Source organism: Sinohyriopsis cumingii, chromosome 2 (genome assembly GCF_028554795.1).
Source record: "Sinohyriopsis cumingii isolate HCF-2022 chromosome 2, ASM2855479v2, whole genome shotgun sequence".
Taxonomy (NCBI): domain Eukaryota; kingdom Metazoa; phylum Mollusca; class Bivalvia; order Unionida; family Unionidae; genus Sinohyriopsis; species Sinohyriopsis cumingii.
The window spans coordinates 163676648-163689455 of NC_142962.1; the positions used below are offsets into that span (position 1 = coordinate 163676648).

The following is a 12808-nucleotide window of genomic DNA, read 5'->3' on the forward strand; positions in this document are numbered from 1 at the left end:
ATAGTTTATTATACTTATAAACTGGTACTTTAAATTATTATTTCTGTAACTAACACATAAACACCAATTTTAAGAAAGATGTTGTAACCCTTTAAGCATTGAAGACTTTACTTTAGAATCATTTGTTAGAAAATATATTTTTACAGTTGTTCTGTGTGGTTACAGGGCATTTGAATTGGGACCACTGTGTTACACTAAGATGATTCTGTGAAGTGATTAAATGTGTATTCTAAGAATGTTTCTGTTGGTGGGGATTCCAGCATGTGTTATAGGTTTTGGTTTTTTATCTCCATGTAAATAAGATGTGAAACCAAAATATGTGATCCTGTTTGGCACCATGTTGCCTGAACTGAGATGGTACACTGTAAAACTGATATCAATCAGTCAACATTAATTAAGTAAAGTTTTTAATTCAAATCCAAGACTTGTTAGTTGTTTTGGTAATGACAAACATTATTCATTTTAATAAACTGTAAAATTACATTCTAAATAAGTATAGAGAAATCTCTAAGTGCACAATTAAACAGACCAAGTCAATTTCCTAGCTAAAAAAATTCTAATTCTACATTTCTGGGCTATGTCCAAGCTAAAAAAAATGACTAAAATCTTATTTCCAAGGTTTTTTCAAGCCAAAAATAAACTGAGTTTTCATGTCCAAGGCTTTGTCCAAGGTTTTTCCTAGTTTTTTTTTTTAATGTACAAGATAATGTTCAAGGTTTGCTTACAAAACCTTGGACAAAATATCAGCATTGTCTGAGGTTTCCCAGGTTTCCTAGGAAAGCCATGGAAAAACCTGAGATATCCAAGATTTCAGGTCAAAATTCCATGTATAACCTCAGAAAATGTACAGCGATCTTTGATGGGAGCAAATCTTAGTACTGTATCAGCTTGATGACTTTGGAATCTATGGTTAAAGCTTATCACAATCATTTTCACTTAAACATTTTTTCAAATAGTCAAGGACTGCTCCATGTACACATTTATATACAAGGGTTCATTTGAGATATTCTGTTCTGCTTGGATGTCCATCATCATTGCCACTGTGACGATCTTGAAAATCTTTTTACCACTCCCGAATGGATTTTCATATCAATATTGGGGTTTTACTGAAAGACTTACGATGTCTAGTTGGTCCCAACACAGTGGCCATCTTGAAAATTTATGTTATTGCTAACCCTCCAGAATGGATGGTTAGGTCAACATGGGGCTTCACCAAAATACTTATTATATTTAGTTGGTCTAAAATGAAGCTTTTACTAATCTGATGTCAAATATGGCCACCTTGGCAGCCATCTTAAAAACCTTGTTATCACTGCTCCTGAATGGATTGTCATATTTACATGGTGTTCTTAGACTTCAATTGATGTCTATTTTGTCTTAAATGAAAATAATGCTGTTCTTGCATCCACTATTGCTGTGAAATGGAATAATTTGATAGGTGGTTTCAACATTCAGCATGTAAAAAGAATAAATGCTGGAAATTCTTTTTAGCCAGTAGAGTGTCAGTTCCTTCAGTAGACCCTGGCTTGATGAAATACATTCATTATGTTTTTTTAATATTAGTATACAATTGCTTATTGCTTATTTACCATTTTGCTGCTTCCTTTGACAGGTTCTGATTCAGACCTCAGGAAGTTGGAAATGCCAGGAACCAATCAACATGCTTATGAAAAGTAAGTACAACAGAATCCCTGGGACACTCATTAAAATTAGCATGTTTATATGCATATCAATTGTAGGAATTCCACAAAGTGTAATCCATGTTTATATGCATATCAATTGTAGGAATTCCACAAAGTGTAATTCATGTTTATATGCATATTGATTGTAGGAATTCCACAAAGTGTAATTCATGTTTATATGCATATCAATTGTAGGAATTCCACAAAGTGTAATTCATGTTTATATGCATATTGATTGTAGGAATTCCACAAAGTGTAATTCATGTTTATATGCATATCAATTGTAGGAATTCCACAAAGTGTAATTCATGTTTATATGCATATTGATTGTAGGAATTCCACAAAGTGTAATTCATGTTTATATGCATATCAATTGTAGGAATTCCACAAAGTGTAATTCATGTTTATATGCATATTGATTGTAGGAATTCCACAAAGTGTAATTCATGTTTATATACATATTGATTGTAGTTGTTGTTGTTGGGTTTGACACCATTTTTCAGCACACAATAGGCTATACATGGCGGCCAGTATTATTGGTGGAGGAAGAACCCAGGAAAACCCAGGAAAGAACCACCGACCCTTGAGAAGCTACTGGCAAGCTTTCTCACACACCCACATTGGCTGAATCCGAGACTCGAACCAGCACAGACAGAGGTGAGATGGCAGTGATCTATAATGGAGAGCTCTTTAGACCACTCGGCCTCTCAGGGCCCCCATATTGATTGTAGGAATTCCACAAAGTGTAATTCATGTTTATATGCAATTTGATTGTAGGAATTCCACAAAGTGTAATTCATGTTTATATGAATATTGATTGTAGGAATTCAACAGTGTAATTCATGTTACAGTAAAACCTGTCTTGAAAGACCACTGCTATGCAAGACTACCTGTCTTGAGAGAACACATTCTCAGTGCACAAATTTATTGATCATAGAGCGTTGTGACCTGTTATGAGAGATCACCTGTGTTGAGAGACCATTTTTTTGTGTCAAAAGAGGTGGTCTCTCAAGACAGTTTCTTCTGTATTTGCATATTGATTGTATGAATTCCACAAGGTGTAATGCATTTTCATATGCATATAGATTGTATGAATTCCACAAGTAGTAATTCATGTTTATATGCATATTAGTTGTATGAATTCCACAAGGTGTAATTCATGTTTATGTACATATTGATTGTATCAATTCCACAAGATTTAATTCATTTTTTTTATGTAATAATTAGGTTGAGTAGGTATGTTATTCATTGCTGTCACTTAGCTTAATATTTAATGCCATAATTAGGTTGATTATGTAGATATATATTCATTACTAACACTTAATACTTAATGCAGTAGTTAGGTTGATGAAGTATCGTTCGATCAAATTATACACAAATCTAAATTAGTTAGAAACAATAAGAAAACAGAAAATTAAATTAATTAATTTTCAAACAAGTTTATACCATTTCTTTTTAATAATCATACACGCCAACCTCAAGATAAGTATATATGTAATTTTTTAAAAATATAACTTTGCATACATAAATGCATTTAGAACTTACTTTGTGCATCTTGAGATATCTCAGAGTTGTAGGTCAGCTTATACGGGGTCATGCACTTTTTAGTGTTTATACCTGTTCAGTTTGGGGGTGGCTTATACGCGAACGGGCTTATACGCGAGTATATACAGTAATTAGGTATCTTATTACTTATCATCAGTGTGGAGGTTTGAATAAAAGAAGGTATCAATATCCTTTGCATTCATGTAAACAGCCTTAATTCTACAGCTGTACTTAAGGTTACAATTTTTCAGTGTAAAGACCAGTATCAGAATTAAAGGTCTTTAGAACTATAATGGGTTAATAACTATAACCAAAGACAATGATTGCAAACTAAGCTTGTACAAAACAAAGCTTATATCTGTTCTGTACATAAATACTTGTGTCAAAATTGATTTCACATTATGAGTTATAATGGTGTTGCTGGCACAAAGATTAGGAAACTTGAAGTAAAATCTCCTACCTGATCCTTAGAAGTCCTCTTTTTGTTGACTAGAATCCTTGGGAGTCCTCTGTTTCTTGACTATAATCCTTTGGTGTTGTCTGTTTCATGACTAGAATCCTTCAGAGTCTTCTGTTTGTTGACTAGAATCCTTGGGACTCCTCTTTTTCTTGTCTGTAATCCTTAAGAGTCCTCTGTTTCTTGCCTAGAATCTGTAGGAGTCCTCTTTTGACTAGAATCCTTGGGTGTCCTCTTTTGACTAGAATCCTTGGGTGTCCTCTATTTCTTGACTAAAATCTTTAGAACGTATCCATTTCTTGATTAGAATCTGTGTTATTTCTTTATTTGACTTGCTGCCACCCTCCCCATAATGTGATCAGAAGATAGTTGCACTTTTTCATGTTTTCAAAGCACGGTGCCTGGAGATTTAGTTATGTCATTTAAAGGAATGAATAAGAAAGTAGAGAACTTTCAAGTTCACCATATTGAACATTGGTACAGAACTTTCAAGTGGACAGGTACAGAACTTTCATCATATCATACATTAGTACAGAACTTTCAAGATCATGATATTGTACAGTGGTACAGAACTTTAAAGTTCATCATATTTTACATTAGTACAGAACTTTCAAGTTCATGATATTGTACATTGGTACAGAACTTTCAAGTTCATGATATCATACATTGGTACAGAACTTTCAAGTTCATGATATTGAACATTGGTACAGAACTTTTAAGTTCATAACATTGTACACAGAATGAAACTTTATCATTTTCCATTGTTCATCATTTTTCATAATGGTTGCAAGATATAGAGTTCTCAGCTGTGTAAGTACCATTAAAATCTAAGCTGACAAATCATTGATTTTTTACTATCACGTATAGCCTGGTTTACCATCACACATAGCCTGGTTTACAACCACGTATATCTGGGGGGGGGGGGGTAAATGTACCCCAGATATCAGCTTGGTTAATATTTTGCTGTGACTTAATTTGTTTATCTAACCCACAAAAAAAAACAAAAAATTGGTAAAGTTATTAACAGGAATAACTAGTAGTAACTAAAATATTTTTTAAATTAAATTTTTTGAAATGTACCCATTCACTTACTGTTGCGATTATGAACTGTTCCCATTCACTTACTATTGAGATTATGAACTGTTCCCATTCACTTACTATTGAGATTATGAACTGTTCCCATTCACTTACTGTTGAGATTATGAACTGTTCCCATTCACTTACTGTTGAGATTATGAACTGTTCCCATTCACTTACTATTGAGATTATGAACTGTTCCCATTCACTTACTGTTGAGATTATGAACTGTTCCCATTCACTTACTGTTGAGATTATGGAAGTTGCACCTACTAACACATTTATTTGCTTTCTTATGCTACTTGCTACTGGTCATGATAAATAATGATTTGTTTTTGGAGGGTCTTCATAAGAACACATATTTGTGGTTTGTCAGAAAATAATATTTTTGTCTGTACTTAAAATTTTTGGAATTTAAGTGGGTTTTTTTTATATTCTTCAAAAATTGATCAATTTCATTCAACCAAAAAATTATGGTTCGTAAACAACCTTGAAATCCATGAAAGTGTTCACTTCGCAAATAATAGTGAATTCACTGCAGGTGTAACATGGCACAAATAGCAGTGAATTCACTGCAGGTGTAACATGGCTCAACATTGGGCTGAAATAGTGATACAGGTTAATGCCAGTCCTGGGTACTTTGACATTATTATCATATACCTTTTACTTCTTCCTGCTAATTTAACAGAGTGTACATGGAAGGTGAAGGCCAGACAAGATTTTAGAATGGGTAAAAAAAAAATTTGGAATGATAAAATGTGTTCTTGTTACATAGGTCAGTGTTGGTGTTTGTTGTTCAGCGTGTTCATGTTGCATGTTTTTTTTTAATAATTAATTCCTATTATAAACTGTTTCAGTACACACAACTCTTTGTCTTCACCATGTTATGTCTGAAAAGTGTTAAAGACCACCTGTTTTGGAAGACTATTTCTATTTTTTAAATTTTTTTATATGAGTTCATGAAGTCATTATATTTTGGGATATCAAATATTTTCAGACTTGCATGCTTTATTCTGGTTTGAGCACATTCTCATTGTTATAACCTGACTTATTTCAAGATATTTAAAAGAACCAAATTATTTCATGTACTGTGGAATACTGCTAAATTAAACAAAGCTATTATTTGGTAAAAATGTTTTGTATTTCTGTTTCATGATGAGAAGGAAACTAACTGCATGAAGCCTACATTTGACTGGTGTAGTGTGAGGTTTTGTGTGTTTGAAGCCATCTGTCATTTCATGTTGTCAGTAATAAACGGAAGTTAATTATTTCATTTTATGGATTTTTTTCTTTCTCTGAAGCCTTGTAAAATAAGGATTGTCCGCTTTTCTGTTATAGAAATAATCTGGTTGCTTGGTTACAATTGTATTAAAGGGTACTGCTTGTAAGCCTGTGTATCTCAGTTACAATTTTGGGTTCTAATTACTATTGGAACTAATTGAAATCACAAGACATACTGTTACATCAAGAATCAAACAAAAACAAGCATTTTCAAAATTTAACTTGATGAAATCTGAAATATGCTTCATTTACTTATCTTTTACACTGAATTAGTGAAACGAAAATAAAATGTAAATTTTGTATGGTACAACATATTGTTTACTTGGGTCATAGCTACAATGATTGTTATTGATAATGATTTACTCAACGTCTCTCAAAGTTTCTTATTTGATATTATATCTTTTGTGTTATTTGTGTCAGGACTGTAATTAATTACGCCCTTGTATGATAACTGGGTTTAGAATTTATTATCTTGTTTCATTACAGTAAACCTGAAATAAAATTCATCCAACTCCAAGATTTATATGTATATAACACAGTTTAAATTCATGTGTATATAACACAGTTTAAATCCATGTGTTTATAGCACAGATTGGATTATTGAGTATATAACAGAGTTTGGATTCACATGAATGTAACAAAGTTTGGATTCGTATGTCTATAACAGATTTGATTCATTTGTATATAACACAGTTTGGATTCTTGTGTATATAACACAGTTTGGATTGTAATTTAATTCAAACAGTAACATTTATTTTATGGTTAAGTCTACTAATAATTTCATCCGGTTAGAAGCTGGTCCTTAAAGGTAGGCTATTGTTTGGCTGAGACCTGAAGGTAGGCCATTGTTTGGCTGGGACCTGAAGGTAGGCCATTATTAAGATGGTACTTGAAGGTTGGCCATTGCTAAGATGGTACTTGAATGTAGGCCATTGTTAAGATGGTGCTTAAAGGTAGGCCATTATTTGGCTGGGACCTGAATGTAGGCCATTGTTAAGATGGTACTTGAAGGTAGGCCTTTGCTAAGATGGTACTTGAAGTTAGGCTATTGTTAAGATAGTACTTAAAGGTAAGCCATTGTTTGGCTGGGACCTGAAGGTAGGCCATTGTTCGGCTGGGACATGAAGGTAGGCCATTGTTAAGATGGTACTTAAAGGTAGGCCATTGTTTGGCTGATACTTAAAGGTAGGCCATTGTTTGGATGGGAATGGAAGGTAGGCCATTGTTAAGCTGATACTTAAATGTAGGCCATTGTTAAGCTGGTACTTAAAGGTAGGCCATTGTTACGCTGCTACTTCAAGGTAGGCCATTGTTAAGCTGAAACTTAAAGGTAGGCCATTGTTAAGATGGTACTTAAAGGTAGGCCATTGTTACGCTGGTACTTAATGGTAGGCCATTGTTAAGCTGATGCTTAAAGGTAGGCTATTGTTAAGATGGTACTTAAAGGTAGGCCATTGTTTGGCTGATACTTAAAGGTAGGCCATTGTTTGGATGGGAACGGAAGGTAGGCCATTGTTAAGCTGATACTTAAATGTAGGCCATTGTTAAGCTGGTACTTCAAGGTAGGCCATTGTTAAGATGGTACTTAAAGGTAGGCCATTGTTACGCTGGTACTTAATGGTAGGCCATTGTTAAGCTGATGCTTAATGGTAGGCCATTGTTATGCTGGTACTTAAAGGTAGACCATTGTTACGCTGGTACTTAATGGTAGGCCATTGTTATGCTGATACTTAAAGGTAGGCTATTGTTAAGATGGTACTTAAAGGTAGGCCAGTGTAAAGCTGATATTTCAGTGTAGACCATTTACTGCTATGCGGAAATAGCATGTTTTATTGCAATGTGACCTCAAGATACACAACTTTAAAATTTAATAATTGTGTACAAACATGTAATTTGAATGTATGCATATATGGTCCAAAATCTATTATTGGCGAAGCCATACATCTGTGATGACCTTGTTAATCTGTTATGAGCAAAGCCATACCATCTGTGATGGCCTTGTTAATCTGTTATGAGCAAAGCCATTCCATCTGTGATGGCCTTGTTAATCTGTTATGAGCAAAGTCATACCATCTTTGATGACCTTGTTAATCTGTTATGAGCAAAACCATTCCATCTATGATGACCTTGTTAATCTGTTATGAGCAAAGCCATACCATCTTTGACGGCCTAGTTAATCTGTTATGAGCAAAGCCATACCATCTGTGGTGGCCTTGTTAATCTGTTATGAGCAAAGCCATACCATCTGTGATGGCCTTGTTAATCTGTTATGAGCAAAGCCATTCCATCTGTGGTGGCATTGTTTGTCTGTTATTGGATGAGCCATACCATCTGTGATGGCCTTGTTAATCTGTTATGAGCAAAGCCATACCATCTTTGATGGCCTAGTTAATCTGTTATGAGCAAAGGCATTCCATCTGTGGTGGCCTTGTTTAACTGTTATTGGATGAGCCATACCATCTGTAAGGGCCTTGTAAATCTGTTATGAGCAGCACCATACCATCTGTGATGGCCTTGTTAATTTGTTATGAGCAAAGTCATACCATCTGTGATGGCCTAGTTAATCTATTGAGTAAAGCCATACCATCTGTGATGGCCTAGTTAATCTGCCAATCATTATTTGAATTGCAGTATCGTAGCTAAAGTTTATATTTAAATTTTTTGAAATTCCAAATGAAACTAATTTAGAAGTTACATTTTTGGGGGTGCTTTAATAATATTTTCAAAACAATTTTTTCTAGGAGAAATTGATGATAGATTCCAGTTGTTACATTTGTAAAACCCATAGTCAGAAAAGTCTCTCAGTGTTTCTTCTTGAAATTTTCTTGTCAGGACAGGGTTTGAAATGATACCTTTCAGAACATTGGCTTGCCTGCAAGACAGTACTTTTCTTTTGACAATATTTAATGTTGTTTTGTTCTTATTGCTGCTGTTCTAACCGGATACTGTTTTCTTTGTTGTGGGCATATATATTACCAATAACTTACTGCATTCAGTTCACTTTGGATTTTGAAAATCGGGTGATTTCCAGCCAAACTGTTAATTTGAGATTTGAAAGTAAGACCTTAGTGATTTAAGTCTCTTATTTAAGTTGTCAGAAAACAAACTTGAATTTAAAAATTCATAACATTTCCCTCACTTATGTGAATTTTTGCACTTTCAGATAAAATTGTATGTTCGGACTACCACATGGGCAGATACTGTGAAATCATTTAATTTTTTGAGTATCAAAATATTCATTATTTTCACAGCACAAAAACAAAACAGATAGTTGATTTTTCAATTTGTGGATTGTAGGAAATTTCCAATTCTCTAAACAGATGGATCGTTATTAATTGGGTCTCAATTCTTGGCATATAGCAACCACAAAAGTAGAACAAATTGATTTCCCATAAATTAAAATTGCTTAATAGCAGTAGAATATGATATTACAATAAAGTTCTGTTTATATTGCAGCATAAATCCTATATACATGGAAAAGGTGATGCTGGATACACAGGATGAACAATTGTAAGTGCTTACTGATTGTCACCGTTTATGCCTTCTGTGTTAGGAATATGTTCATTCCTAGATTGTTTGAATTGCTTTCTGTAAATTGCATCCTAAAATAATAGTAAACCAGCATAGTGTCATAACAAAGAACTTTACATCACAACTATAAAGGTTCTTGCCACCACAGTGATAGTTTCAACCATTGCCTTTGTCCATTGGTTCGGTGGGGGGGTGTCTTTTGGTCACTGATGAAGGTCACTATCACTATCATAATTTAAGCATATAACATTAGTTTGTCGATTTTCTAGGTTCATTATGTTAATCTCTATTTTGCTGGTTAGAATCTTCCACATTATAATTCTGACTCTGAGAATCAAAACTTCAGTTGAATATTTATGATTTGAATTTTTAGAATCATCAGTTAAGTTAAATATTTATGATTTGGACTTTAGAATTATCACTTAAGCTGAATATTTATGATTTAGACTCTGAGAGTCATCACTTCAATTGAACACCATACTTACTCTAATAGACTACCCCCTTCTAATAAGCATTCCCCACCCATCTTTTTTTTCAACAAAAAAAGGAAATTTCTACCTTATCGAGGTTTGTATATCCATATATATCCATTATGGTATTCCAAATAATTAAAACATTATATGAATACAACAGACTATTAAAAATATCAAAATAATTTGCAAATGTTTTCAGTCAGACAGTGATGTATGGTATTCAGTGCCCACCCACCCCCTTAGGAAATTGCACTGCTTTGGGGCATCTATAGATTGACTACAGTATTTATCATTTGGACTTTGAGAATCATTATTTTACATGAATATTTATGATTTAGACTTTTAAGATCAATACTTCACATGAATATTTATGATTTAGACTTTTGAGAATCATTAGATTTATGATCTGGACTTTGAAATCATCCCTTCAGTTGAATGCAACCAATGAATCTCAGGCTGAATTGTTAAGTGAATCATGATCAAGGTCAATGGATTTGACCTTTGCTTCCATAGCTCATAAATTGAGAATATTGTGACAACAAGCAGAAATTTGGCTTCTGTTTACTCTATGATATGAGAGGTCATTAAGAACTGTTATATTGATCTGTAGTTTCTACCTTGGTACAGGAAAGATTTTTTTATGTCTTAAGTCCATGTAATAATTACTATAAGCGATACTTCAATGATCCTGCTTGTATAGTCAGTCAATTAGTCTTTCCTAAAGGTAACATTTTTAGAATTTATATTTTAGCAGCCACTTTGTAAGTATTAATAGTGACACTCCAATACTTTACCTGTACTGACAGCCAAATATGCCTTTTTTCAGTGCCAGCTCCTTCCTTTCTGTCACTTCATGCCAATTCACTGAAACACAGGCAGTGGCAGCAATGCCACATTCATCTAAACACAATGAAGTATGCTCACAAGCACCATTGTCTTTGCTAGATCTCACTGACAAAGAAGATTCTCTCACTACAAGAGCTCTGCTCTCCTCATCCTTAACAGCACTTGCTAATCAGCAAAGACCAACTGGTGTTCAGCTATCATTGCTGTAACAAGTCAAGTGGCAGAATTGGAAAGCATTACAAACAAATGGAAGACATGGGAATGGTGAAGCCCTTAACAGTAAGCTCCTCAAATGCCGTCTTGCACGGTGCAGTAGGGACCAGCTTTATGGAGTACATATTCCATGACCTGCTACCAACATAAGAAATTTGACAAGGTAATGGAGGATACCATGGCCTGTTTCATCACTATCGGACTTATGAATTATGGGGAAGCTTACATTGATCAACATCACATATACTGTCCTGACATCGGTGCTCTGGTACTCTTAAGGCTTGGTCCAACCATAGTGCCACAGTGCAACAAACTCGCTCCATGGCCAGTTGCACCACAGTATCTATTTCATATGGATGCTTCTTGGGGAAACAGTCCTGAAAATCCTTTACAAGTTAAAAGCCAGGGTTCTTGAGAATAGCTACTCGAGAAACAGTTGGATAGAAGCACAGAGAAGGAGATCATTCCACCCCAATTTCTCTCCATACCATATAGATCACTCTCAGTCAATACCAAATCCAGTCTTGCTTTCAGATATGCCTGAAGGGACTGCTTATGATGATCTGTATTGTTCCCATATCAATACACAGACCTGCTATGGGTTAAGACATCCCGTTGGTGGAGAGGTACCATATAGTACTGTCATGGTTCCATGCCACATGCACTCTATATCCAGTTAGTGCCTTTCTGCCCAGTTCCTGTTATAGACGAAAGGCAGCTGATAGCTTAACTTCTTACAAAGAACCATCTCTGACTGAGAGTCCTTCACTGTTGGGGTTTACTCCACGCAACAGCGGACATTACTGCCCTAGGTCACCTATTTATGAGGTCATTACAATGATATTATTGTCCCACTATGGCTGAGATGAATGTGAGAACCTAATTTGACCTACATCAGGTCCCATTACAGGAATGTGAGAACCTCATTTGACCTACATCAGGTCCCATCACAGGAATGTGAGAACCTCATTTGACCTACATCAGGTCCCATCACAGGAATGTGAGAACCTCATTTGACGTACATCAGGTAGTCCCTTGCATTTGTAACCTTTGTGTTGTCAGTTTGTATGGACATAAGTGCAACAGGGTGGAGTTCACATCTCCTTCCATTATTGCAGGTGGCTCACTCAGGATTGTCTATTGCATATCAGTATAACTAAGATGAAAGCCACTGGTGTTGTGAGAATCTACATGGAAGGACATTCTCGCTCTGTATGAAATGTGAATCATCGCAGAAGGCAAAGGGGAACAAAGTACCCTGACCTTTGCCTTTTTTTTCCCTGAATTTCTAATCCATAGACAAGTTCTTCATATTTTAAAGCAGCTTTATGTATGTGGAATGAAAATAGAATGGTCTCTTCATCCCTCATTTTTCACTCACATATATAAAGCCTTCTGGGATTGACCTGTGACAGATCTATTGGCAACAAAGGGATTGTAAAACTGTCAACCTTTGTCTGGCCATTCACAGATCTGAAGTGCAGTTTGGCAGATGACACCTTTTCCATAGACTGGATGCATGTGTTCACCGTCCAACACACCTGTTACCAAACAGAATGCAAGAGAATTAGTGGATCTATCATCGATAATTTAGCTGAATAAAAGTATTTTAACCACTCTCAAGGGCTTATATATCATGCATCTTCCTATCCCTCAAAGGATATTTATATATCAGCGCTTTCATTCTGTATAAAATGGGTTAT

General features: G+C 34.9%; 1 protein-coding gene across 1 annotated transcript in view; it reads left to right on the forward strand.

Moving 5' to 3' along the window:
- Positions 1-12808, forward strand: part of LOC149806231 (cadherin-23-like) — a 317815-nt gene that overhangs the window by 295092 nt on the left and 9915 nt on the right. Inside the window, exons 36-37 of the mRNA XM_089935354.1 lie at positions 1613-1673; positions 9499-9552. Coding sequence (XP_089791480.1) covers positions 1613-1673; positions 9499-9552 — 115 coding nt within the window. The remainder of the gene's footprint in view (positions 1-1612; positions 1674-9498; positions 9553-12808) is intronic.